The sequence below is a fragment of the Wyeomyia smithii genome, chromosome 3, assembly GCF_029784165.1.
Source record: "Wyeomyia smithii strain HCP4-BCI-WySm-NY-G18 chromosome 3, ASM2978416v1, whole genome shotgun sequence".
Lineage (NCBI taxonomy): Eukaryota > Metazoa > Arthropoda > Insecta > Diptera > Culicidae > Wyeomyia > Wyeomyia smithii.
The window spans coordinates 79,452,007-79,479,958 of record NC_073696.1 but is presented as its reverse complement, the minus strand read 5'-3'; the positions used below and the strand labels follow the sequence as shown (position 1 = coordinate 79,479,958).

At 38.6% G+C, this 27,952-nt stretch overlaps 1 protein-coding gene across 9 annotated transcripts in view; it reads right to left on the bottom strand.

Annotated features, from left to right (window-relative positions):
* Positions 1 to 106: 106 nt before the first annotated feature.
* Positions 107 to 27,952, bottom strand: part of LOC129732749 (probable nuclear hormone receptor HR3) — a 511,429-nt gene continuing 483,583 nt past the window's right edge. For 7 of the 9 annotated variants that reach the window (XM_055693934.1, XM_055693935.1, XM_055693936.1 and 4 more), the window contains 9 exons: positions 13,487 to 13,652; positions 13,247 to 13,413; positions 12,676 to 13,116; positions 12,374 to 12,559; positions 12,125 to 12,228; positions 11,915 to 12,061; positions 11,604 to 11,847; positions 11,385 to 11,535; positions 107 to 5,010 (listed from right to left, as the gene is read on the bottom strand). In XM_055693934.1, the coding sequence (XP_055549909.1) occupies positions 4,887 to 5,010; positions 11,385 to 11,535; positions 11,604 to 11,847; positions 11,915 to 12,061; positions 12,125 to 12,228; positions 12,374 to 12,559; positions 12,676 to 13,116; positions 13,247 to 13,413; positions 13,487 to 13,652 (1,730 nt within the window). In that variant the 3' untranslated portion in view covers positions 107 to 4,886. The remainder of the gene's footprint in view (positions 5,011 to 11,384; positions 11,536 to 11,603; positions 11,848 to 11,914; positions 12,062 to 12,124; positions 12,229 to 12,373; positions 12,560 to 12,675; positions 13,117 to 13,246; positions 13,414 to 13,486; positions 13,653 to 27,952) is intronic. The other 2 variants (XM_055693930.1, XM_055693932.1) reach the window with 2 other exon arrangements.

The following is a 27,952-nucleotide window of genomic DNA, read 5'->3' as shown; positions in this document are numbered from 1 at the left end:
CGAGGCAAGTTTTCTACAGCTAAGCTTGTCAATAAATTGTTTTAGCTTAGCCCTTTCATAGGAGATGTCATCAGCGCAAATCAATCGACTCCCGTTAGTTCATCAATTTCACTAATAAAGACGTACCATTTTTTTTTCTATATTTCTCGTTTTCATCTCTGAATGATTATATTTGTTGGGTTTTTGTTTTCTTTTGCTGTTAGTCGACATAGTACTTTTCTTTTGCTTTGCTTTCAGATCTTGTATCATGTTTTTTCTTGCGTATAGATATTTCTCATGCCTTTTCTTATGTTGCAATTGCATCGATCTCTTTACGGTTAGCTTGCGTCAGTTGGAACCAAACGGACATACTTACTGTCAGTACGGTTTTAGGGCAGCTTGTTTACTTCCAATAGTTTTAATAAAAGTTGTTTTTGCCAAGTTGTTTTATGTTTTCTTTTGTTACTTTTGTTAGTCTTTTTTGTGTCTTGGTAATAAAAGGAGTATCAACATGTGTTATTTTCTGTCCTTTGTTTTGTATTTACTGAAACAAGATTTTTCGCTTTTCATAATCAATGTTTCAAAATGGCAAAACAATGTTTGCTTGCGTTTTAAATGCATTAGTCTGTGTTCTATTAGAATTAGAATTTTACGGATTACTTTATCGCGGTATATGAGTGAGTTAGAGGGATTATCGAAAGACAGAGAAATAAATAGAAGATTGTTTTATTCCTTTACCACCGATGCGCGTGACAACTTAAACACAATGATCAAATTTTTATCATTTCATTGCATTGCTCTTCGCAAATACCGTTCAACTTAATGGGCGAAAGAGTACAATCAAGATTTTAAGAAAAGTTAGGTAGATAATATTTGGGTGATTTTCGTATGTGAAAGCTTAATTCCGATTGGTAAACATTTGTGCGTTTTTAGGATTACAATCTTATCGTTCGTTACAAGTCGGAGTGATTGGTACATACAAAGTACGATGAAAGATTCTTAAACATAGTAGGACTTCATCCACGGATCTTTTTTCCACCCTTTCGCGACTGAAAACTGTTTTTTATTACCGTATACCATGGGTTATCTTGATCGATGCAACAACCAACAACTTATTGAAACTTAATTCAGCGAGATGAATAGTTCAGTTGGTTGGTATTTTAGCGCGCTTGGTTTGGTTGTTGTTTAATAATACATTTAAATTTTCACTAATTTCGATAGAACCGAATTCTACTGAAGTAACTGCTCCATTGGATTAGTTCTGTCAATTTTACTAGTGTAAGTAAAGAACAAAACAAAACAGAACAAAAGTCGATTCACTTCTCAACTAATTTATTCAACAGTATTATGCTTATCAGTTTACCTACTTAGTACTTTAATGAATCCAAAAAAGATTTATGTACTCGTATGTGTATAATAGTGCTTTTATAATTAGCTAGTGTTATCCTTAGTAAAAAGATATACAACTACAATAAAAGTCTATCCTTTGTAGAAAAAGAGCAAAAAATAGAAAAAACAACAATAATAAGGATTAATCAGTTTATTAATCGATCATAATAATTATTATGTATAATAGATTATAATATTCAGTGAAACTTAAAACCTACCCGAATTTCGCTATTTTTTTTTTCTAGGTTGCTGTATTTTTGTTTGTTTCCTTAAGATTTGCTTCTTTGCGTTCCATGAAATTCATACGAGGCTTGCGTTGATCCTCGATTTAACTATTTATAACTTCTGCATCAGAATCCGAAGTTTAAATTAATTTAAATTATATTAGATTTTCCTTCTTGTCCTCTCAGTTATGTTCATCAGCTTAAAATTATTGTGTTATATTTATGTATAGAATTTAGATAACTATTCTTACTGTATCATAATGACAAATTTACTCCTTTGAATTTGTGATTAGAAAAAAAATCAATTATTTCTACGTGTTTTATTCTCTCTTTTGCTTCTTTTTCATCACTGCCTGTGTCTGTGTGTGTGTTCTTGAGAGAGAAAAATAGCTTTCCTCTCGCTTAATCGTCATTGTTTTTCCAATAATTGTTGTGGTTGTTTCTTTACGTTTGCATTTTTAAATATAATTTTATATTGTATATTATGTAATATATATCATTTAAGGCAATTAATTCTTACATTCATGAAAAGAAAACGGGGACAGACCAGCAGCTAGGCTCGTGGCAGTCGAATTTGATGCGAAAATGTTACAGTCAGTGTTTTGTGTTTGTGTCCAGTCCGCCCAATTGCTGGCTCATCTCCCGCGATAATATATATTCGATTTACGTTTCAACATGTGTGTGTATTTTTTTTCGTCTTCTGTGATTTTTAACTGTTTCCGCATATGATTTTCTCTTCGTCTGCATGTGTGTAATTTGTTTATTTAAACCTTTCTTTTGTAATTGTTTTAGTTTATACTTTTGTTTAAATATATATAATTTTATCATTCTTTTATATATATAGAAGCACCCATACATTTATAAGTTCTCATTTTCTAAGCCGCAGTAAGGTCTACTGCAGACTGTGTAACTTTTCCGTGTCTGCGCATTCCGCGATCCACTTCCGCCGGGTTTGGTGATATAACTTGACAGGTAAATCACTTGTCTTAGTTTGTTTTCTTCTTCTTATTTTCGTCACGCATCAACGGGTATGGAAGTGTGCGATTTACTCTCTTTTCTGTTATTCAAACTAAACCGTTCGCTTCACTATACAAGTCTTTGCTATTAACTTAAGAACAAAAACACCTTTCCGTTTCCTAGTAGTAAATCAGTGCGCGCGTTTCTCCTCGGTTTGCTGATCTGAATTGGATTTTCTCTTCTAACAATTATAATTATTGAAATGTTAGGTATATGTGCATATTTGTTTTTTTTTTCTCAAAAATTTAGAAAAAGAACCTAACTCTAATTTCAGTACGGTTTTGTTTCCATTTCTCTTACAAATTTATATGGAGGGGCATTCCTAATAATTATCAGGTTGTCTGATTATTTTTTTGTTTGTTCAAATGACTCAGGGATTTTGTTTACGTCTGAAGAGAAAAAGATAGAGAGAGAAAAAGAGAGATTTTGGTTGCTATTTCATTTGGATGGGAACTAGCTTTTGATTCATTGCTAATGGTATCGGGCTATGTTAAACACTATCAGGAAGGAAAGACGACTGTGACTCAAACATAAGAACAAAGTTTCAAAATTCAGAAAGTCTTGCTCGAAAAATGAAACACGTAATTAACAGGCAAATTGCTAAATCAAACTGGGTTTCTTATAAACTGGTGCTGGTAATTCTGAATTGAAGTTTTGATTTTCTTTTGTTCAGCGAATGAAGTATAATGCTAAGAATATTGAATCTTTCCATCATCCAAAAAATACTTCCAAACTATCGGAGTCAGAGTGTTCGAGTCCTGAACCTTTTCGTTTCGTTCATTTTTGTTACTTCTTTGCTAATACTGTTTTGAACCCTTTCATACGTAGGTTTTGGTTTAAATTTTGTTATATTACCTTTTCCACTATTATTTTTGTTGTTGTAAGCAATCATGTACTGGATTTATACCGGTAAGAGAAAAAATCATAAGCAAAATACAAAAGTTACCACAACTTACTAAAAAACAGAAAACATATAAAAAATGTTTGTTTCGTCTCTTAATTTGCGCTTGCACATTTCCACGATATTTTTTGTGTATTTTTTACTTTCCAACAAAAATGGAAAATTTACTTACCTAAAGACGTTTTAGAGAGAGATTCAATTTTTGCATTTTATATCATTTTCTCTTCAAAACATTAGTACTCCTACGGGAAACCAAGGATTGAAGTGTATTTTTACTCTAGTATCGGTCCCTTATGGGGAGCTTGAAAATGAAACAAATTTTGTACGTTCGCCGCGATTGAAGAAAAAATATTTGAAAATCAAAACAGATAAAAACATTTCAACAAAAAACAAATCAAGAGGGTGGGAAAATCCTTTTGCCACTGCTACTGAAAAATGTACAGAAAGGCAGCTGGATGTGTTCAAGCAACCGTCACTGATGACAAAACAAGCGTTACAGTGTATTCGTGTATGTGTGTCCTACATTTGCGATTCATACGGTAAAAGTAAACTTAACACACTAGTATATATAAACTCTTCTAAATGTTACATCATTCTGTTCTTTTCTTTTACTGTTTAAAATAAAGCAAAAATCTTTAATGAAGACCAGAGACAAACAAAAAGAGATATAAATTAAAACTTTTAAAATAATATAACAATCATTAAATTCATTTACATCAACAATTACTATCGCTCTCTGTTTTCTTGTTTGTTTATTCTCTAACGTTTCACTTACTTTCTTAACTAGCAATCGCGCAAAACTTCCGAAAAGTATGCCATGCCTTCGTATGAGCGAGAGGGGTGTTATAAGTGATAAAGTATCCAAACAACACAACTAGTGTTCATTTTTTTTTCCTTCAGTGTAACCGTGTTCAATAGTCTGCGTGTTGTGCACTTTTCCCCGTTGCTCACAGAAAAGTGGCACACGCTTGCTCGGATCGCAGACACACGCTAAACGAAGTTAGTGCAGCTCTGAGTAAAACAGAAACAGCTGCGCAAACATTGCCTATCGATAGGCGTTTTTGTGTCTTCTACTTGGTTTGGGTGATTACTTCGCCGTCCTGCTGGATGATGATGATAAAGGTGTTATTTTCATTAACTGCTGCTGCTGGGGGTGCATCGGTCGGCTTGTCACTGCCGTCACTTTCCATTTCCTCCGGTGCGTTCCTCAGCAAGTACTGCTCTTCTCGTTGTTGTTGCTGCTGTTGTTGCATTAGATGATGTTGAAGGTCCTGATGGGGTTGAGGAAATTCGGTGACGGATGCTGCGGGTAGTGTAATGTGATCCGAGTTCTGTTCCGGAAGTGGCTGTGACTGCGGTTGCTGCTGGTGATCCTGTTATGTCATTAGGTCCTGCTGCGAGTCGATCGAGAAGAGCTCCTTGTACAGCGCGGGGAACACATACTGCGGGTGATTTTGCTTAAACTTTTGTAGCGCTTCCATATGCATGATGGAGAGCTCACTGTGGGGTGGGGGAAGAGACAAAAACGATATTAGTGTCAGGTTAACTCGTTTGGAAATGTGTAAAATTTGTATAAATATCTTTTGGTTTTCCGAATATATTAATGTTTCATCTTTCAATTGGATATTCACGAGAATTTGTTTGGAGAATATTTTCCTAAAACCCTTGCTTGCTTTAGATACAGTTGTGATATTGAGTACAGACGGTGTTGAATGAAAAAATGAAACTAACCGTCGTATAAGTACCTTATCTTATGTATTCGAGACAATTTTAAGCAATACTCAGAGGGAGAGATATGCGAAGAGAATGTTGTGAGCCAAACGAACAAGAAAGGTAACGCATTAAAAGGTATTGACATCAGATACAATACAGGATGTATTTATTTTCACACGTTTTTCATGTTCCATTGCTAAACAATGAATTGGGAATGCTCCAAAATTGCTCAATCACAGTGAAGCACACAAAAGCAATGAAACAGTCAAATCTTCATAATACAAATCTGTATATTTGGCATCCCTGCTGAGAATAGACCTTTCTATCTGCGCTAGTATTAGTGGTCGATTTCATTAATACAAGTTTTATTTATGGTTGCGAATAATCAACACGCTGGTGGTAACAAAAACTTTCTTCCTACCCCGAACTTTTATTCAAATTGTAAGCCGATTTTTAGTTTTATTTCATCTGTTTTTCCACTAAAACAAAGTTTGTTGAAACTGGTAACACTAATGAATTAGGATTCATAAGTGAAGTATTTTTCGAAATTGATTATCAGCTGATTTTTGGTTGAAAACAAATCGATTTTATAAGGATACACGACTAAGCCTGTATTGGTGAGATCTGGCGTAGAAAGCTCTATAGAGTTCTCCAGGCGCGTTTGTATTAGTGCGATGTATTCGATAAGAATTTTGTCACCTGTAAGAACTGTCATCTAAAAGAGAGAATAAAAAACTACCGAGGTTGATTCACACTCTCACAAATTTCAATATACAGTATTAGGCGGGCTGTGTCGTAGTGTTCGTGTGTTTTCGCTTGGAGAACTCCATAGACCTCTCTAATTGTGCATGTATTGGTGCACTTTACAACGTGTAAGTCGAGTAGAAAAAGAGGGGAAAAAAGTGCTGTTAAAATTCATGCATTGATTGCGAAGTGTTTATTTCCTTTCGCTGGTTTGAAAGTTAATAAATTTCGACGCGGATAGTGTGATTTGTTTATGGATCTTACAGAATATATTTTTAATATCCAATTCTGAGCAACTCAAAAAAGAATATATTTTTCGACTTGTTTAACTCCGGTAGAGCAAAGCAAGAGTTAATTATGAGGCAATCAACTCGAATTTAGTGCGCGTGACTGAGATGTCAGATAGTTCTATTATGACATAATGCAACCCAGCGGACACGTCTAAAACCTTATAGAGTTCCCCAAGCAAGATCTCACGAACATTAGCACCATTGCAATATAAGATAGTGTGCGTAGAATTCATCTCTGTTTATTTATTGTTTGTTCGAGATGCTTACAGCTAACAAAATTTTTTTACAGCTAACAAAGAAAACTATCTCACCAACACAGAATCAAATGGAGAGCTAGAGTTTTTTGACAGCTCAGTCACGTATACTACTTTGGGTTGTACGTCCCGTAATTGACGCTTGTTTTCCTCTAGGGGGTGCTAAACAAGTTTAAAAGCATAACCCTCTTTTGTGTTATTCCGTACTAAAAATCCAATATGAAATCTACAAAAGAGGTTGGTAAATGGTTGGACACGTGAAACTTGATACCATAAATTGGTTATTCACCTCAGTCCAGCAACTCCTATCCCAAACTCCACGAGGTGCCGACCAGGATACGAGTAACCTTAGCGGAGATCTGGTAACCAAACCCCGGTGGAAACTATGGTCGTATGCTGACTGGGAAGAGGATCGTACGCAGCGGTGTCCCCATATTAGGGGAGGCGTACAACAGCGTCTGACCCGGAGCCGGCAGCTGAATTATGGAATGCTGTATCCCGCCAGCTACACCTAAGATGGCAGCCCCATCAGCAGGATGCAGGTATCGCGACCCTGGTAAGGTAGCAAACCGAAACCTTTCTTTCAACCACGAACAACGAAATTAGAAATACGGAACGGATCAATCGGCAAAGACCTAGGCTACACGGAAAACGCACACACACGGAAAAAGATTAAGGTAAACGATTGGAAATTGAGTACTTGGAACGTCCGATCTCTCAATGAACCGGCGCGAGCTAGCTTGCTTGCTTGAGAGCTACAGCGGCGGAGAGTCGAAATCGCAGCGATTCAGGAGGTTCGGTGGTCAAATTCTGGAGAAAAGGAATTCTGTGCAGTAGACCCTATTGCACGCACTTCCTTTAAGTACCACATCTACTACAGTGGCGGCAAAGTAGCGGAACGGAGCATTGGTTTTGTAGTGATAGGAAATCAGAAAACAAGAGTTATCCGGTGGAGGCCCGTAGATGACCGTAAATGTGTGTTAAGGATTGAGGGCAAATTCTTCAACTACAGCGTAATCAACACCTAGGCACCGACAAACGACAAATCCGATGAAGACAAAGTTGCGTTTTATGACAAGCCTGAGCGAATCTATGACGAGTGCTCAAAACACGACGTAAAAGTCTTCATCGGAGACGCAAACTCACAGGTTGGGAGGGAGGAATTTTTCCGTCCGGTCATTAGAAGGCATAGCCTCCACTCGTCAACTTATGAAAACAGCCTGAAGTTGATAAACTTGATAAACCGCGGCCAGGGCAATGGAGGCATCCTAATGGAGGAGTCAGCTCCCAGATCGATCACGTGCTGATTGACGGTCGGCACTGTTCAGATGTTACTGATGTTAGGTCTTTTCGGGGACCAAACATTGACTCTGACCATTATCTCGTCGTTTGTAAGATCCGCGTACGGTTGTCGAACGTGCTGAGAGGACGACGCGTTTCAACATTCAGCTGTTGAAAGCTGATGGCGTGGCAGCAGAATACGCCAGGGAGCTGGATCAACGAGCTGGTAGGTACGTCGCGTGGAAGACAGCCTAACGGCTGGTTTGATGTCGAGATCCAGAGAACGACAGATGAGATGAACCATGCCAGAAGCATGCTGTTTTAATACAGGAAGGCAAGAGCTGCCGAAAATAGAGTCCACCGTCGGAAGAGGTGCGAGTACGAGGAACAAGGGCTCGCCAGGAGGACAGCTATACTAGAAACGACGTGCGGAGCTTCTATAGAACAGTCAATAGAGTCAGAAGCAGGAATTTCCCTGTGCCGGTCATGTGTAATGACAAGGACGGCAACCTGTTTACTGATAAACCGATGGTGGTAGCCAGGTGGAAGTAGCATTTCCAGGCGCTATTGAACGGTGAGGAGCCGGATGAGCTGAGCAGGAACAGGATGACGATTATGTGTGACGAACAAACTCTGGAGCCACCAACACAGGAGGAGGTGAAAAAGGCAATCAGTAAACTGAAAAACGGCAAGGCCGCTGGGAAGAACGGTATCCCGGTCGAACTTTTGAAAGCGGGAAGCGAGCGGCTGTACTATGTGATCCACCATATAATACTAAGGATCTAGGCGGATGAACAAATGCCAAACGACTGGTTGGAAGGCCTCATATACCCTATCAATATGAAGGGTCATCGAATGGATTGTTGCAACAATCGAGGCATTAGGTGGCTCAACTCCGCATATGAAGTGCTCACCCGTATCCTGTTCTTTAGATTGAGACGGTTAACGGAATCCTTTGTTGACGAATACCAGCCTCACACGCTCCTTGGTTTTGTGGACGACATTGATATCATCGTACCGACCGCAGGGCCGTGGGGGAGGCCTTTGTGCTTTTTAAGAGGGAAGCTGCTAGATTGGGACTTGTCATTAACTCTACCAAAACTAAGTACATGGTAACTGGTAGGGAACGTGGGAGTTCCCGTGGCGTTGGTGCTGAGGTGGAGATAGATGAGGAACGATTTGAAGTGGTTAATGAATTCGTTTATCTTGGTACGCTTGGGGCAAGTGACAACGATATGAGCCGTGAAGTGAAACGACGAGTTGCAGCTGTAAACAGGGCCTTCTACGGACTACGTAAACAGCTAACGTCCCACAAAATGAGCGTTGTATAGGACGCTGATACTCCCGGTGGCCCTTTACGGACATGAAGCATGGACGCTGAAGGAAGCTGATCGACGAGTGCTCGGAGTTTTTGAGCGTAAAGTTCTGCGATCGATACTTGGCGGTAAAATAGAAGATGGAGTGTGGCGCAGACGCATGAATCACGAGTTGTACCAGGTATACAAACATACTGATATAGTGAAGGTAATACAGCGGGGAAGACTTCAGTGGTCTGGACATGTAGTCAGAATGCCTGACGAGAGAGCCGCCAAAACTATCTTCAGTAGAGAACCAGGAAGACACCGTCGACTCCGTGGTAGACCTCGCATGCGAGGGATGTGCGCGGTGGAAGAAGATGCACGATCTGCTGGTGTACGAGAAGACTGGAGAACGGCTGCCCAAGGCAGAAGAAGTGTTTCAACCTATTTTGATTCAAATTTTTACACTAGATTTTCAGTTTCTATATGAACATGAATATCTGTTATCTGTGGTAAAAATAAAATGCATCTTTGGCGATAAAAAAAACGAAAAAGTAGAAGAATGGGTATAGTGCGAAAAATCACATGAATGAACTTCTATTTGTCATTTTTTACATGAGGAAAAATGTATTCCCTATTCAATGTACTGCTTATAATGGCCTAAGCTTATACCAGTCTGGTATTGGTATAATTGCAACTTACAAGCGAAATATAGTTTAGTTTATTATACTTCATCTTTACAATTACGAATTGAGTGGCGGGTAGAAAATTCAATATCATCCCTATTGTATAGATTGTACTCGAAAAAATGCAACAATTTCTTTTTCCGGGGCCGTAAGCCGGGGTGAGATTATGCCAGTGGAGGTGAGTTTGTGCCATCCAACCCGTGACTTGTTGGCCATCTCTTCCGAGTCAGAAGACTAGTCTTTCTTAGCTGAGTATTTGAGGAAACTGATTCAAAGAGGATAGTCTTGTGATCGTCATGGGATGATAAACAATGGGTTTGTAAGGCATAATCTCTATTTCTAATTGCCTAGTAGACTAGTTTGGAGTATAAAGTTCACGTGTGAAAAGTTTTGTCACAATCTGTCAAGTAATTATGCGTGGTCGTGAAAAGCTCAGGTCAGTCTGACAGATGAATCGCGAAACAGTTGGGAATCGACCATTCGACCGTGTCTCGTGTGGTTGATTGTTCAAGGAAACCCATTCGACTCAGTGGGAAGCTGGCAGCGAATAGAGAAGAGAAGACCGACCCCGTCAAGGCAAGAAAAGTGATTCCGTCTGATTCATCCAGCAGCCAATAAAAGAAGTTATACCACGAGTGATTGGTGTACCTGAAATGCATCATAATGGACGAGCGGACGCTAAGCAAATCTCTGTTCTAGAGTTTTTTGTTGGTAAGTCCCGCCTGAATGTTCTAGAGAAGTTCCGAAAAAAGAAGGTCGACAAATTTAGAGTAGTAGAAGTCAACGATGTTGTTGTTGAGACGAAGGAGGCAAATCCACCAAACTCACCAGACTTTTAAGCCAATAGAAATATTCTGGAGATTATAAAGGGCATGCTCCGGAAAACAGGAAAGCTCTTTAAAAATGATCAAAATTTGAAGAAAGAGTGGAAAGAAGAATTGTAGAAGGTAGATTGAAGGAGACAGAAAAACGGGAGTTAGTATAGTTGAAGGAAAAGAAATGTAGGTCAATCCTGTATAGGTCAGGGAAATATGACACACCTGTGGTTGTGTGGGGAGTAAATTGTGTGGTCAAAAGTTCCGGGTTGTTCAAATTTAAGCCGCCATATTGCATATCTTCATAAACTTGCCGAGTTTTTGAACGTTAAAGGCAAAAAAAAAAAAACCGGAGGATTGCACTGAGCAATAAGAGAAGATGTGATATCTGAGAGGCAGTAGAGAATATGACAGAGATAACTTGTTCGAAACTCAGGTTCACAACGGTTTCCTTACACTGTGTTAACAAAAAGCACAGCTTTGAAAATTTGTATTTGTTCAGATATTTTTCAAAAGCAAATATTAGCCACTGTGACGGTAGGTCGGATACATTCTCTTAAGGTGGAAAAGATTTCCAAAGAAGTGTTTCATAATGAGTGAATGGGAGTATTGTCAACCGGCGGTTGAATAGAAATAGATGGAAAACTAGATATCAGTGAAAGTCAGGAGGACGAAAAAGAGATTCTACGAGAGCACTGCGGAGGAGTTCAGATTTATTGAACCTTACATTATTCAAGTCTGCAGGCTAGACTATTACTCCTTCTTAAAAAAAACACGTCTACATTGCACTTACCGGAAGGTAGGGATTTTATTCAGCAGGATCTCCAGCACTGTCACATCACCCTTGAGTGGTGCGTGGTTCGCCTCGATCTCCTGCCGTATGGCGGACATGCTCATTTCGAACAATCGCTGAATTTCCGTATTACCCCGTACACCGTTTCGCTCTGAGAGGAATAATGGAGCAAATGTTAGTAAGTTAGTTAGTAATAATTATAAACAGATCACTACGTACCAGGCCACAGTAGGACAAGACTCTGGTACAGTGCCAGCTCCGTCTCTGTCAGCTTCAGCTCGGCGATACTCTTCGCAGTCTCAAATATGCACGCCACCAGTTTCATCTCGAACGAGTCGGACGTGTAGAACACTTCCTGCGGTAGCATGATGTCACCGTACAGCACGGAGTTGGTTGAGAGATCCATCAGTCGAGACATGCGCACGATCGCCAGTTCGAATGAGCCAGTTTTCAGCAGGAGAATCTACATTGGTGCGTAAGATTTGTAAGTTTAGCAGTAGCTCAATCCCGCTCTGTACGGCAATACTTACCTGATCATCTTGACTTAGCCGCATGAAACCCGGTATCAGTTTGGCGAACTCGATGATCTGTTGAATCATGGCCGTTAGTTTCTCCGCACAGTCCAGCCACAACTCTTCTTGGCTCATGTTCTTGTAGTACAGAATGCGGGTGACGTCCTATTCAATTTATAGTACAATTTGTGAATAGCAAAAGTTAGGAATACAGCAGCTCGAACTTACCTGTGGCTTTCGGAACATTTCATGCACTATTTCCAGCTTGTGGTTGGTATTCGCATGCGCTTCCGCCAGGGTCTTTATCAACACGTCATTGATGTCACCTTCAGCTAAAAGTAGAAAAAAAAAACAAATAGAAAATAATGCTTAAAAAGGTCTCAATCTACTTTTGTGGCACTTAAGGTAGGGTTAGTGTCGCACTGCATCAATCGACAGACAACATAAAAAAACACCCATCAACAAATTCCGCATTACCCCATTTCGAGTGCGAATCGCAGGAGCTATCGTCTTCGCCGAAAGAAACCGGTGTATTCTGGCTAGGGAGATGTGACTGAGGTAACCCAATACCATCGGCCACACCGGCACCGGTACCGTTTCCGACAGTAGACACTGGATTCTGCTGGCAGCAATCGCTACGCCTTATGCTGTTACCTGTGACTTCTAGTGTTGTAGCGGTGTTATCCGATCATTATAAAGTGGGCAGCGTGTCGGAGATGTTAGAAGGGGGGATGTTAAACAGATCGGTTTGAAGTTAGTGACAAAGAAATATGATTCACCTGAACCGGAAACCACGGTTTGAGGCATCCCGGGTCCGTTAGCACCACTGGTATGCACCAGGTTCGGGTTTACCATCTGCTGTTGACTGTTGGGCGATGGCAGGAAGGTTGTAGAATCCACGAAACTTCCAACGATGCTGTCCACGTTCGTGAGTTGCTCCTGCTTGATGGTGATTATTGTACTATGTGTGCTGTTATTGTTATTGTTGCCGGAGGTTTGATTAGAGAGAGTGCTTATTGCTGTTTGCTGGTTGGGGTTTTGTTGTTGCTGGGGCAATTGCTGCTGTTGTTGTTGACCCTGCTGCTGCTGCTGTTGCTGCGATTGTGAACCTCCGCCTCCGCCGGCACTACTGTTAGCGGTAGCCGTTGCAGTCTGTTGAACTCGCGCTAAACGAATGTCGTTCAGCGTTATTGCTCGATGGTTTGGTGAGCTGTCTTTGTCTACAAGGTGGGTTAGTAAGAGGAAATAAATATGTACAGTACAGGGGTAGGAACCCGTCACCACGGATGGTTAGTAAAGCGAACATGCAGATATCGATAAGCAAACGGGGAGAGGAACGCGCTGACTTACTGTGTCCACTTATGAAATCTGGGTCTATTATCGTACTTCTAGGTTCATAAGTTGTTGTACTATCCACGTAATCCGCTGAGATGTCGTAGCCCATCGTTTGCTGCGGGGTGACCGATGTCGAGTAGCCGTAGGGACTGCCGTAACCAACCTCGTTGTTGTACGCATATCTGCAAAGCAAAGAACCGAAACATAGGTTTTTACAGTAAGAAGGGTGGTCTTATCAGCTGATGCAACTCTTACCCATTGTAGCCGTGGTGCAGCTGGTCACTACTCGAGGGCGTTTGGGTGTCAAACACAGAACTGTCGGGTGCCGCATCACTCTGGGCACGCATCTGAGCTCGATGAAACCGTACCTCGTCTTCTACCTTTTCCCGTTGTTTCTTCGACATTCGACCAAATTTTACCGCTGGAAATTGAAAATAAAAGGATGGTTAGTATTAAAAATCAAGTATCCCTTGTATTGCAAACGAAACAGAGTACAACGCCAACGATATTACATGTAATTCAATTGATTTTTGTTTACAAAGTGAGGCTGTTCATCGTAGAAGCCGATTGCTTACAATCCAGCGATCACATATTTAGCCATAATTGCACATCCAGCCTCTCTACGCTGGCTACCAGTTTATGACAACAGGAAGCGATGAAAGGAGACGGGACAAACAGCCGCGAATCAGGATAATTGAAAATGGTCCTGGGAGAAAACTGGTATGTACCGGTGCACGTGTATTGGACCTGCACAAATCATCCCGCATTGAGGTGCTGCAGTTGCGATTGGAGGCAACACAAAAAAAAACGCGCGGTACAGAACGTAGGTAGTTTCCGATAGGATAACTTTTATAAAGTACATTTCCCGATGGCGATATGGTTGTTATGTATGTATCGAATTGCTGGCAGACTGCCAAGCAGGACGCCGGCAGTGTTTTATCGATTTTCGAGAGGTTGTTTTCTAATGTTGTTGTTGTTGTTGGGCTGCTTTTAGGGCTAGTGCTGCTTCCGATAAAAAGCTTATCAGAAGTTATCGCTGCTTTCGATGTGATTTGAGAGGATACCGCTACTCTTCCATCAAAAGTTGAAAATTTTATAGGACAACCAATAAATCGAAACTTTTCGAGAAAACAATCCAAAACAAAAATACAACATTCAAACATATTTCGTTGGTTTTGGCATAGTAGTAGAATTTAATAATATCCATTATTCGTTTAGTGACTATAACCCAAACAGATTGTTGATTATTTTTTTTATTATTATATTAAAGAAATTTTAAATTTAAACCGAAATAACTTTTTGTACGTGTATCAAGGAAAAATTAATTTAAAGGTCAATTAGTACAGAAATTAGTACAGAAATATTGTTAATTTTATGAAAATCGTATGTTTTATTCCAGCAAATAGTAAATTGATGCATAACACTGGTCGACAAAAGCGAAAAAAATGCTACAGCTTAAAGGGTATTGAACTTTCTAAACCAAAAACCTCTTCGTAGCAAATAACTAAGACACAGCTTTTCATATTTCTGTTCAGAGGATGGAGTAAAACTCCAATTGCAAATTGGTTTATTTTCTATTTTTCTAAACTTAATTTCAAAATATTTTGAAAACGGATTGCACTTCAAACTGCATATTTCATGTCAACGACCCAAAATTTTCAATGTCTCAAAAAGGAACTTTTTTTAAAATCTAATTTTTATACACATTGAAAGTGACAACATGACTACTATCTGTCAAAATTTGGTGATGGCAAAAGGAAAAACACAAAAGCTATGGACGTTTGAGTATTTTGACATTTTCACTCTGAACTTTTTTTTGTGTTTTTTTCTAGCTCTACATTACAATGATCAAAACTTATCACTAAGAGCATGATATCAATCCAACCCGCTGTTTTTGTACCATAATCGAGCATTTTTGTTCTGGGCCTGTTGAAATTGAATATGCGTAACTCACCGGCAAACCTTGTTACCAGAAGGTTGTAGAATTAAGACGAACACACAAGGTAACCAATTTATAAACAGTGCGTGTTTATATCAAGTAAATCCAGATTAAGAGAACCGGAAGCTAAAAGATTGAGCAGAGACTGGTTTCGCTATTAAACTGCGCCTGAGGCAGTCCACGCCCCGGTTCTCTAAATCTGGATGCACTCGATATCAACAAGTATCAAAACGTATTGTTTAAATTGGTTGTTTTGTGTGTTCGTAATATTTTTACTACCTTCTAGTAACAGGGTTCGCCGGTGAGTTACGCATATTCAATTTCAACAGGGCCAGAACGAAAATGATACAAAAATAATCGCGAATCAACATGAACAGCAAAATAAAATAAAATATTTTTTATTGCCTCTTCAATAAAAAATATTTAATTTTATTTCCATTAAAATATCCATGATTTTATACCAAAAAATAGTTATAACTTCAAATTAAACAAAAAAAAATACTACAAGGTGTACAGGTTGTATGAAATGGTGACGTAGGACAAATATAAATATTGATTTTAACTCTCGTTTAACATATTTCACTACGCTTGTTATACACCGTGTTTCTCACACAGGTATAAGGGCTCCACTTGCTGTCGTGTTAAGGAAAAGAATGAAGTTGAATTTCTTATACGCAATCTTTTGTATAGAGTTGAGCGCAGATTTTAACATTGAAGGGGTGGCCACGTAGTTTCGAGAAAGAGAAACGAAACAAAACACCTTCGATACTACTGAGTGATTTTCATAAGCACCAAAAGAAAGTTTGTGCTTTCCTGTTGCGAAAAGTACTCTGGTTCTTAGATTAATTAATTTGCGTTATTAATATTTGACCGATAACGCTGTTCGAGTGGGCACAAAGGAACAATTGAACCTTCCATCACTCAATTTAGCAGTGAAACTTCTTGAAAAAAGCGTTATATCGTGCTGCGATAAACTGTTCATAGGCAACACTACCGTTTATCTTTGATGCCCTGGTCTTTATTGTAAAAATGATTATTGAGAAATAAATGAATACATGCAAATTTCACACTAGTAGTTGTTGCGGATATTCTCATAACTCTTATCGTAACTCATGACGAGCTTCATAGCCGCAAGATTACAGAGGCTCTTCCACACAAAATCTTCTCTCCAGATTTAATGACCTCTCGTCTAAAGCTTCGATAATATCATAGACTATGGCACGTTATATGCTTTTAGAGTGATAGCTTGCAGGAGGATATGATAAGGTAGATATGGAAAGAAGTAGGTCACTAAGTCTAAAGGACAAGACAAACAGCACTATAACACGGAGCAGGTTACTTCTCAATAAGTAGAACTGCAAAATAGTAAAAAAAAAAAACAGAAATGTGCAAACAGCAAAAACGTCCGGACAATGCCACAATAGATCAAACAACTACTGGTCGCAGTGGGGTCCACACAAAAAAAATCATAACTCATAACTCTCTCATTCTCATACTCTTAAAGCATTTATAGTTCTGAAAAGAACCGATTCCATAATCTTCAGCTAGAAATGCGTGCTAGAGAACGCTGATGAACGCACCACCGGTAGCATTGAATATTTTGCTTGGCCGCGCATAATAAAATTTGTTCTCCGCTGTGCCCTCCGGAAGCTGTACCAGCAAAATACCCTGCAGCTGGTGCCTATTGCTGTCGTATGCAAAATAAAGGTAAGGTGTTCCGCAGTGTCCGGAAGTTGACTCGTATGCAGCTCTCGTTTTCTAATGTCGCGTGCCTATAACAGCTATACTCCACTCGCTATTGTGTGACAAACTAGAATGAAGCTGAATTTTCTGTATCGAGCTGAGTGTAAATTTTTACATTGAAGGCGTGGCCACGCAGTCTCGAGAAAGAAAAACGAAACAAAATACTCTGTTGAGTCAAAATATGTAGGTAGTTGAATTTATTTAGTCCATGTTATTGTTATCCGTGCTCGTGAACCAAGGGAATAGCGAGAGAAATGTGGGAAAGCTTGACCTTGGAACTTTTTAACTTCTGATTTCATTAAGCAGTATAGCAACAATGTTAAACATTAAACCAAGCAATTGTTACACACTTTCTCTATCCGCCGACATATAAATGACTAAGATGCATTAAGTCGTTCGCTTGCTATAATCGCTTGAAATCTGACGCAACATTTGCCAGTTTTATTTTTACAAAATGTAATCTAGTATAGAAAACAAAGACGTAGTCCTACGTCAAAATAAGACAGGAGTAGAAGGTTGTATCCAAGACAAGACTACATAGCTGATGTAGAACTGCGCACGCTATTAACAAATGTATTGTTGAGAGTGTTTCATCAATGAGTCATAAAGTCTACTATTGATTGTTAAAATAAAAAAAAATCTCTTCATTACATAAACGCTGAGAGTCTGCACTACTTGGATTATACTACTTGCACTACTTGAATTATATGTCTGTGATCGGGAACCTTCACATTATTGTGAAAAATTCCATATTAATCAACCTATTTCAACTGAGCAATATCTCAAATCGTCAGTTGTCCACGGAGGGAAGGGGAGGTCAAAATCGTTGAAAATCTGTCCACGTGGAATGTGGATGGCCCCTTAGATATGTGACCAACCCCGGCAAGTGATTTGTTTAAGCCGAAAGCAAATTCGGAAAGCCAGCTGATACTGGCGCAACCCGCTACGCTAATATAGTACCGTACGTTCGTCACATCATTTATCAAAAGAATGTCACCAGTTAGACCAGATGTAGGCTCTTTTATAGCCCAAACAATGTTATCCCAGCTAAGTAGGTATACTATTCTGTCGACCTTTTTAGGTAAAGCCAACAAGCGACAACCATAGGACTTCTTTTCAACAAGGCTTGACAATTTTCAGTAGTACAAAAGTTCACATAATCAAACAGCCTTTTTCTGCATTTAAACAGATGCGAGCATAATTTTCCAATAGATTGCTGCAAGAATGAGTAAAATCGGGTAAAAAACGACTTATAAGCATTTAAAAAGGAACAGATTCCGTCCCGCTTTTGGTTAATAGATTACAATTTAGACACCTATTTAAGCTAAAGAAAAACATAGTTATACGTCATAAATCAACACTAAGGTATGAAGTAGTTTTTAGAAAAGTTAAAAAAACGCAATTCTCGATGTTTTATTTTACCAATTTCTCTAAAACTTGTTATGGAACCTATTATAAATCGCACTTTTTTATTTTATAAAGTGCTTATATTCGAAGGGATTAAAGTTTGAGACGCCATCTTGGATTTGGTCGCTGTCTTGGATTTTATTGGGAAATGCGTTTGTAATCGTGTTAACTACTATCGATTTTTAATCTGAAAGTTTGAGTTTTATGAAATTATGAAAAAATGCTACAAGACACAACGGGTTGTTTCCATGTTAAATGACTTGGAAATTCGCAAAAATTCAATCTACCATCATTTAGTTTATCATTTCAAGGCATTGTAGCTTAGAAAACTCTGAATGTACGGAAAAACTGTCTAAGAAACAATTGCAGAGAACAAATGTAACCTTGTAAAAAAATACGCAAGGTTTATTTTTTGGAACAGGACTCATTTTTGATTGAAGAATGCTATTTTGGGAAGCCATTGATGATTGCAAATATTTTTAGGGCCAGAACGGTTTGTTTGATCGCAGTGACGTCTTCGACAAAGTTGTAGATACTAGTATTTTTTCTCAAAAAAAAAAATTATATTCTGAAAAAAAATATATTTCTTTTTTAAAAAAAAAGTTAAAAGAAAAATAAAAACTAATTATCTAGAAAAGCTCATCTTTTAAAATCTATTTCTATATAAAAACTACAAAAGATTACCTAAACAATGCAGTAGTCTGATGGAATGAAAAAAAAAATAAAGTTATGATTTAAAAAAAAGTAGGAGGGTGGTATTCAAGACACGACCGCATGACGTTGACTACCGTATTCTTAAAAAAAAAAAATATTCCATTGAAGCAAATAGTAGAGGGAATTGCAACGCTTCTTTTACAAAACTTCTGTAACAAAATTTCGAGGCACCAAAAGGTACCAGTTTCCGATTATTCTCGTCCAGAATTCCAGCCATTTTAGTATTTTGCAGTAGCCATTTATTACTAACAGCCACCATCATAACGGGTGAAACCGGCACGAGATGACCGGTACTATTTTGTCTTTCCTCCTTTCAGCTGCTAACACCTAGCGCTGTCGTGAAATTAACATCAACATAAACATGCATTTTTGCAAGGTTTTTTTTCCGCTAGCAACAGCAATTGTAAAACATAAAATTCAACTAACCGCTTCTATTATAAAACTGCGAGGCACCAAAAGGTACCAGTTGCCGATTTCTTGTTTACTGGTTTCCGTCCAGAATTCCAGCCATTTTAGTATTTTGCAGTAGCCACCAGCATCACGGGTCAAACCGGCACGAGATGACCGGTACTATTTTGTTTTTCCTCCTTTTAGCTGCTAACACCGAGCGTCCGTATGTACCCGGTACGGTTTAATAATGAAACTGATGGGGTGAAATGTTCGAACGATACGTTTTATACCAAGGCTTCGTCAGATAAATAGAAAGAGGGATGGGCTACATAGATGATGGAATGGTAGAGACAAATGTTTCTTGAAAGCTGCGCCGGCCGCTGTCATAATATTAACACCAACACAAACATGCATTTTTGCAAGGTTTTTTCCGCTAGCAGCAGCATTTGGTAAAACAGAAAATTCAATTTGCCGCTTCTGTAACAAAATTTAGAGGCACCAAAAGGTGCCAGTTGCCGATTACATTGTTGTTTTCTGGTTAATCTACTAAAAGCCACCAGCATAACGGGTGAAACCGGCACGAGATGACCGGTACTATTTTGTCTTTCCTCCTTTCAGCTGCTAACACCTAGCGCTGTCGTGAAATTAACATCAACATAAAGATGCATTTTTGCAAGGTTTTTTTTCCGCTAGCAACAGCAATTGTAAAACATAAAATTCAACTAACCGCTTCTATTATAAAACTGCGAGGCACCAAAAGGTGCCAGTTGCCGATTTCTTGTTTACTGGTTTCCGTCCAGAATTCCAGCCATTTTAGTACTTTGCAGTAGCCACCAGCATCACGGGTCAAACCGGCACGAGATGACCGGTACTATTTTGTTTTTCCTCCTTTTAGCTGCTAACACCGAGCGTCCGTATGTATCCGGTACGGTTTAATAATGAAACTGATGGGGTGAAATGTTCGAACGATACGTTTTATACCAAGGCTTCGTCAGATAAATAGAAAGAGGGATGGGCCACATAGATGATGGAATGGTAGAGACAAATGTTTCTTGAAAGCTGCGCCGGCCGCTGTCATAATATTAACACCAACACAAACATGCATTTTTGCAAGGTTTTTTCCGCTAGCAGCAGCATTTGGTAAAACAGAAAATTCAATTAGCCGCTTCTGTACCAAAATTTCGAGGCACCAAAAGGTGCCAGTTGCCGATTATAGTTTCCTGGTTAGTCCGTCCAGAATTTCAGCCATTTAAGTGTTTTGCAGTAGCCATTTACTACTAAAGCCACCAGCATTACGGGTGAAACCGGCACGAGATGACCGCTACTATTTTGTATTTCCTCCTTTCAGCTACTATCACCTAGCGTCCGCATGTCACTGGTGCGGTTTAGGAATCAGAATGATGGGGCGCCGGCCGCTGTCGTAAAATTAACACCAACAAAAAGATGCATATTTGCAAGGTTTTTTCCGCTAGCAGCAGCATAAACATCGGAAACAGAAAGTGACAACAACAATAACAACAAAGTCAGATCGATTGTATCCGTTAGTGTCGACTGTGCTTGGGAAGAGAGGTAGTGATTGGCTGCGCGGTATGATTTAGACAATCGATATTAATTACCAATTTTTCAATAGTGTATCTCAAACAATAGTTTGTTTTTGTTACATAAATTTAACCGTAAAAGAATTTCTGATCGATTGATGCCAAAACCTCGAAAACCTGATTATAGATGACTGCAAAATAAGCGCTCAAAACCTGACCACTTTTCTTTGGTTTTCTCTGGTTGAATTACTAGATTTTTAAATTCAGGGGCCTAACTTCGATATAGACGTTAGTCAACGTCAAAAAAAATTTTTTTTTTGCCTAACTTAAAGGAACTAAGCCAATCAAACAAACCATTTGATTGTAAAAATATTTTTAATTCGCCATAGAGTGCTCTATTGGAAATAAAAAACATTCCACAGTCAGTCAGTCAAAACGGTTTAAATAATTGGCATAGTGTCTTCGGCAAAGTTGTAGATAATTTTTCCTTCCAGAAAAAAATATGTCCCTCAAAAAGAAAAAAAATGGAAAATATTTTTTTTTTCAATCATAACTTTTTTTTCTTGATTTCTCCATGATCAGAGCGGTTGCATTGTTCGCTTTACTTTGGAATTTTTATTGAAACAAAATGAGCTTTTTCGGATAATTAATATTTAATTTTTTTTAAACTTTTCTTCGAAAATAAATAATTTTTTTAGAGTGTATATTTTTTCGTAAAAACAAAATTATAGTCTATTTCTTTACCGAAGACGTCACACCGATCAAACAAACCGTTTTGGCCCTAAAAATATTTGTAATCATCAATACCTTCCCATAATCGCCTTTTTTATTAGATTCTCAAAAATGAGTCGTGTTCTAAAAAATTAAACCAATAAGGCAAAATGGCATCTTTCGCCTATAGAAAAGTCGATTAAATTGGTTGCCAGCTTTTTTTGGAATTGCCCAATAGTCAACAGTCTGCGAAAGTACCACTTATCTCAATTCAATTCAAGGTGATATGATAGTGATATTTAAAATATACATCTCTATTTCCATATGAATCTAACTCTATTCCGGTTATCCTGACCATCTCCAGCGTGTTAATTCGTGCGTGTAAGCAATGATAGTAATTATTTAATTTGCCACTTTTAAGGAAACACATCCCGTTGAGACAGATTTGCAAAACTACGCCTTATCTTGGTTGTGATTCCGCTTTACTTCGAAGCTCTTATCGCGACCGAGCAACCGGAGTGACGTCTCGTGATTCTCAGACTCTGTTGTCGCACAAAAGCCCAAGTCCGAGCTAGGCGTGTTTTGTACCGCCGGTAGTGGAATGGTACGGCACAAGAGGCAATCGGTACGCATACAGGTGTGATCTGCTAGCAGCGATAACGAGCGATTCCACTTTGTGCGCCACTGTGATGTCCCAAGGAAAGAGGAGAATTGCTTAGCTTTTCTCAATCTTAGTTAGGGTAGGTCGCAGTCTTCGTCAGATTATTCGCGTGCGGATGATGTCTGGGGTGTGGGGCGGTGATGATGGTGTGCGCGACGCTACACGACGGAAAACGCAAGCATCTGTGCGGATGCGGCGCGTGAAAAAATAGTACGTTCTCGGAACGACAAAAAACAGATGAATAAACAATGCGCTGTGTTGGAATTTATGCTCGAATGGGCTGGGTGGTCTGGGGGGAGATGATGATGATTAAGTTGGAAATGAAGGGGATAAACTGGTATGCCGGTCGGTACGTTTTGCGATTCTGTCGCCGTACCTACGATGTTAGGCTGGAATGTTCACGGAGTTATGTAATGCATTCTTCGTTTGCTTGCTCGTTGTCATCGGTGCAGGTTGGCTGCAGTTTGCAGTGGATGGGAGAGTGAAACGTGCACGCATTACATAGCATAAATTATTTTTGATGGGCAACACCGGATGGCAACATAGTTGGTCTTTCATGCTCGATATGGACGATTGAGAATCTCTTAATTGAATTCTGTTTGGACAATATTAAGGAGAAAAATACTTTCGAGATTCGGAAAAAAATCCAATCTAGTTTCTACCGCCCAAAAATCCCGAACTTCGGACAACAATTGTCGGCCTGATTATAACCGCAGGTAAGCCATCGCATGACAATCTACACCCACGAAAGTGATGAGTTCGCGAATTGCCAGGTGCCCGAACTACTCGTAGGTAAAACAATCATCGATGAGTTGGATAAACGCAGGTGTTGCGCGTTATACGAAAATGCAAATTTTAAAACAATAACCGTTCGCGCGAATGGAGTTTTCGCTGGCTTCACTCAATCAATTTATCACCTAAGCAAACACTACTGCCTCGTTGGAGGCGGCTGCGAATCCATTGCCTGCCACAACATTGTACCCGCGAGGCGTGTTGTTGCTGCTTGTGACCCAGATTCGGCGTGCGCGCGATATCATCGTTGTCGCTAGTCTTCGCGTCACATCAAACGGGACTGGTGTTGGATTGTTATTTGAATTGCCGAATAAGAAGCGAAAGGACGGTCTGGAGGCTCCGAGAGGTGAAGCAGGTAACTGCAATTTGTCGATGACGTTGTTGTCTGCTAGTGATAAATGCTAACGAATGTTTCGGTAACTTTGCGTAACATTTCTGTTTGTGCTGCAGACTCTTTGTTTCCCGGGGTCTGAAAGTATCGATACTATGAATAGAAAAAAAGCAGATTCAAGGTGATACTAATTGCACATATGCTGCCGCTCGGAGGTGCACCAACGACGCAGACGCTAAAGTGATAAGCTTAGTGCAGGACTGTGAGATAAAGCAGACAAAAATTCGATTGCAGCTCGGCAGGAATACCGTGAATGTAGGTCACCAGACGAATGGTAGCTGTTTTTTGCGTGTCTGGCTTACGTTCCAGTCGGATTGCATTGATAGCGAATTGTATATTGACTTGGTCAGGAACGATTTTCGAGCAATAAATTTAGGGTGATTTGTGCAGTTAGTAATAAAAATGAGCATCTGGATGAAACATTATTTGAACTGGTGACAAAGGGGGAATTTAATTGCTTACTAGAAAAAAATAAAGATCTTTATCAAGAAGTAATTATTTTCATTTATTTTCAGCCCAGAAGAATGATTTATTACTCAGAGGTGTTGAATGTTTGATTAGTTGTCTAAGTGTGGACGTGACACAAAGAATCGAATTTATTTTTCGAATATTTTTGAAGATCAGCAGTGGTCGCTGTCAACGGTTTTGAATGGCGACTGAGAGAGGGTATATAGTAGTGTGTTAAGAAAATCGATGTTGAAAAAGTTAAGGTACTCGGATCTGAATAGAAAGATAATGTTATTTATGGTATTTCTGTATAACATTTCGACTTTAAAAAAAATTGTTTATAATGTCGACCTTCTAAAATACCGCTACCGCCCAAACGTGATATATAAAACAATGACTTTTTCAAGCTCGAAAGTCACTTTTTGCACTTTCCCGCATTTTTCCATATATTTTTTAATTCTTTCGGGCTTATTTTTTAATATTTTGCAAGGTTAAGTTCAGCATCGCATTCAGTTACTTGACAGAGCCCATTAAACAGTGCAAAAAAGTGATTTTTTTCGATAATATTCAGATGAAACCCTTCGAAACATATAAAAAAATTGTCGGTCAAGAACTGAAACTTTTACTGCAAAGCGGAATTCACGACGAAAATGTACATAAAAAAGATCCTTGATAACTTACCAGGGAGCTTATATATTGGCATTTTCATATGTGTACAAAAATGCCATTAACGCTCAATATCTCCATTGAACAATGTTTTATTTTGCCGTTTTTATGCGATTAATTAAATAGTGATTCAAATATTGATTATAGCCATAACGTATGTTCGGAGAAGTTTCAGGATATTCAAAAATGCATCTTTTAATACAGAAAGATGGATGATCAATCCACAAATAAGTGAGATAGTAGATTTACTTTTCAACCAGGCTGAGATAGATCCAAGGTGTCTTTGACAAAATTTTAGGTTATCATAAAACATGAAACTTTGCCGAGAACATCATGTTTCTATCTCTTACACATTACGAGCAACATAAAGTTTTCTATGAGGAGCCACTAAAAATTACAATCTTCGTTCTAACTTTCTTCCCAGATTATTGCAAATTTTAAAATCTTCTACTATGTTATGAGCCATCTAAAAATGCATTTTTTTCTGAACATTGTAATTATTTATCTCCCAAAAAAAAAATGACATATTTGTAAAAATGCTTAGTTTTCCATCACATGTAAAAATGCCATGTCTCAGCCTTCCGATAAGTGATCAAGAATCTAATTACATGTAAATGCTTTGCAGTGAAAATTTCAGTTATTGACTGATTTTTTTATATGTGTTTTGGAGGGTTTTATCTAAAAATTATGGACAAAATTTATTTATTTGCGATAATGTAATGGGCTCTGTGAGTCAAATAACTGAGTGCAATGCTGAACTCAACCATGCAAAGTATTCAAAAATAACTCTACAAAAATAAAAAATATGCGTAAAAATGTAAGTATTACAAAAAGGGCAATAAAGTGTTCGATTTTTCAAAAATCACGTTTGGGCAACATGTAAATAATTTTTTAGAAAGTCGAAATGTTCTACATAAATACAACAAATAACATTATCTTTCAACAATACAACAAATGACATCTATCATCCGACTGCTTTAAGCATTCTTGCAGTAGACCAGAAAAATTGATTTTCTACACTCCAAGTTCGAAAGTAGGAAGGGAGTGAATTTTGAACATAAATTTAATTAACATAGGTTAATTATCTGGTACCTCCACACAAAAACTTTTCTCTAGACTGAAAAATTCTTGTCTAAACCACAAAATTTCATCCACGTTATAGTTTAAAATAACATGCTTGAGATAAGAGAACAGTAGGTCTCAGGGGCAATACACGCACTACAATACGCAGCAGGTAACTTCTTAATAAGTGAGAAAAAACAAAAAAAAAAAAACAAAAAATATGCGAATAATAATGCCACAAATAACAATGCCACAAAAAATATAAAAAAATACACGTTGTAGTGGGGTCCATACAGAAAAAATACCCTATTTGGTCAATCGTACGCTGTGCGTTATGACACAATCACCGGAGTGATTGTTTTTGTCGAATATATCAGGCTTGTCAGTGTTTGGCGAACCAAACTTTGCAACAAGTGTGAACCAGGTTCGAGGTCGGGTGTAAAGTTGGAGGTAGCTATGTCTTTCGGGCTACACTACAAAGACATTATAGCAAAGGCGAATCGACAAGTCGGTAGCCTTGATATTTTATGATCCGTTGTACCTTCGGGTGGTCCATTATAGGAGAGGAGTCCACTATAGGTTAATTTGCCCTATTTAGAAAACCGGTCCAGTTGTTAATGATTTTTTTCGAATTTATTGCGAATAAACAAATTTTTATTTTAACCTCACACTATGCGTCTCCATTATGGAGCCGCATTATAGTCTTTCTTCAGTGTCAAATACCAGTTCGGGTAAAAAAGTGAATGTGTTCAAACAACGTTGGGTAAAAAATAATACAAAAATTGGTTAATATTTTTGCAAAGTATGAATATCGTATTCCAAATCTTAACATATGAAAATGCAATTCTGTGTGTCTGTCTGTCTGTCTGATTTTTACAGACTTGGAAACTACTGAACCAATCGGCATGAAATTTTGTATACAGGAGTTTCAGGGGCCGGGAAATCTCCCAGATGGTCTCGAGGTACGATGCTGGCCTAATAAGCCAGCCGTCAGTTGTTTGAGTTTCGGCTCGGGAGAGACCGTTAGTGTCAGTAGGATCGTAGTGCCAGCCCCGCAATCGTCCTGTACAATAAACAGTCGGCTGCGGAGTCGGTGAATAAAAAACAAAGGATCAAGTTCCCAATCAGAATGCAGCACCAAGGCTTCGCATTTTAGGGGCCGGGAAAGGTGACTAAGATTGCTTGAGACCCCTCCCTATTCTTGAAGGTAGGGGTCCTATACAAATCTAACCTAACAAATCCAAATGTCTGCACATCCCGAGAACTAATTAAGTAAGTGAAACCAAATTTGACATGAAAAGGTTTTTCAAGGTAAACAATAATTGCATAGTGAGGAGACACCCTTAAGTGACACATTTTAACACTGCGCTTAAATTACTGAGCACCTGTAAAATCACTAAACGCCCATGGCTTACTCATTTACGGGCATCGATTGTCCGGTTAAAAAAAGTTGATTAAAAAATAACCAAATTCCAAAACAGTTTCAAATCAAATTCCAATTTCCGAAAAATTACTATGAATCCCATTCGATTCCAGTTCGATATATATACATAATTGGAGGGAGCAAGTATCCGAAAAAAAAGCTGAAAGTAGCTGCCAACATCTGTCTTCCCGCAAGATATGTTCTCCTGAAAATTGTGTCATTAAATTGCAAAAACGGACATAACTCATTTGAATTAAGAGATAACGGTACACTTTCTTCTAAAAAAATGTGACAAATGATCTCAGTTTGAAGTTTGTAAAACACTTGAACAATGAAAAAATTAAGATAGGAGCGTTATCACGCAAAAACACATTTTAAGGGGGTGCTTAACTTTTATACCTTATAAATTTGTCAGGTTAAGAGATAGAATTTTCCTATCCTTTACAAACTTGCTCGAAATAGTTAGTTGTACAATGTGTCGGAAAAAAGTTACCAATTTTTGATTTCGTTTCACTGTGTGCCGGCTACGTCCTAACGGACGGTTAAAGAAGGAGTGCCAGATACCGAGTTTACCTCTGCATCTCTAAACGGAACTATAACTATAACGGAAAAGAAGGTTACTATGTCACCGTGGTAAGTAACCGATTTTTATATTTTAACTAATCCCTCTACACCTCTATAAAGACTCTAATGCTTTTCTTTACTGAGCCTCATTAGTTACCTTGTCAAGTATCGGTAATTGGAACTGCTTGGAGAGGTATTCATTCAGCTGAGTGTAACTTTTCTTTTTTTCTGGATTTCAGCGTTAGAAGAGGATCAAGTAGGGTAATGGCACAC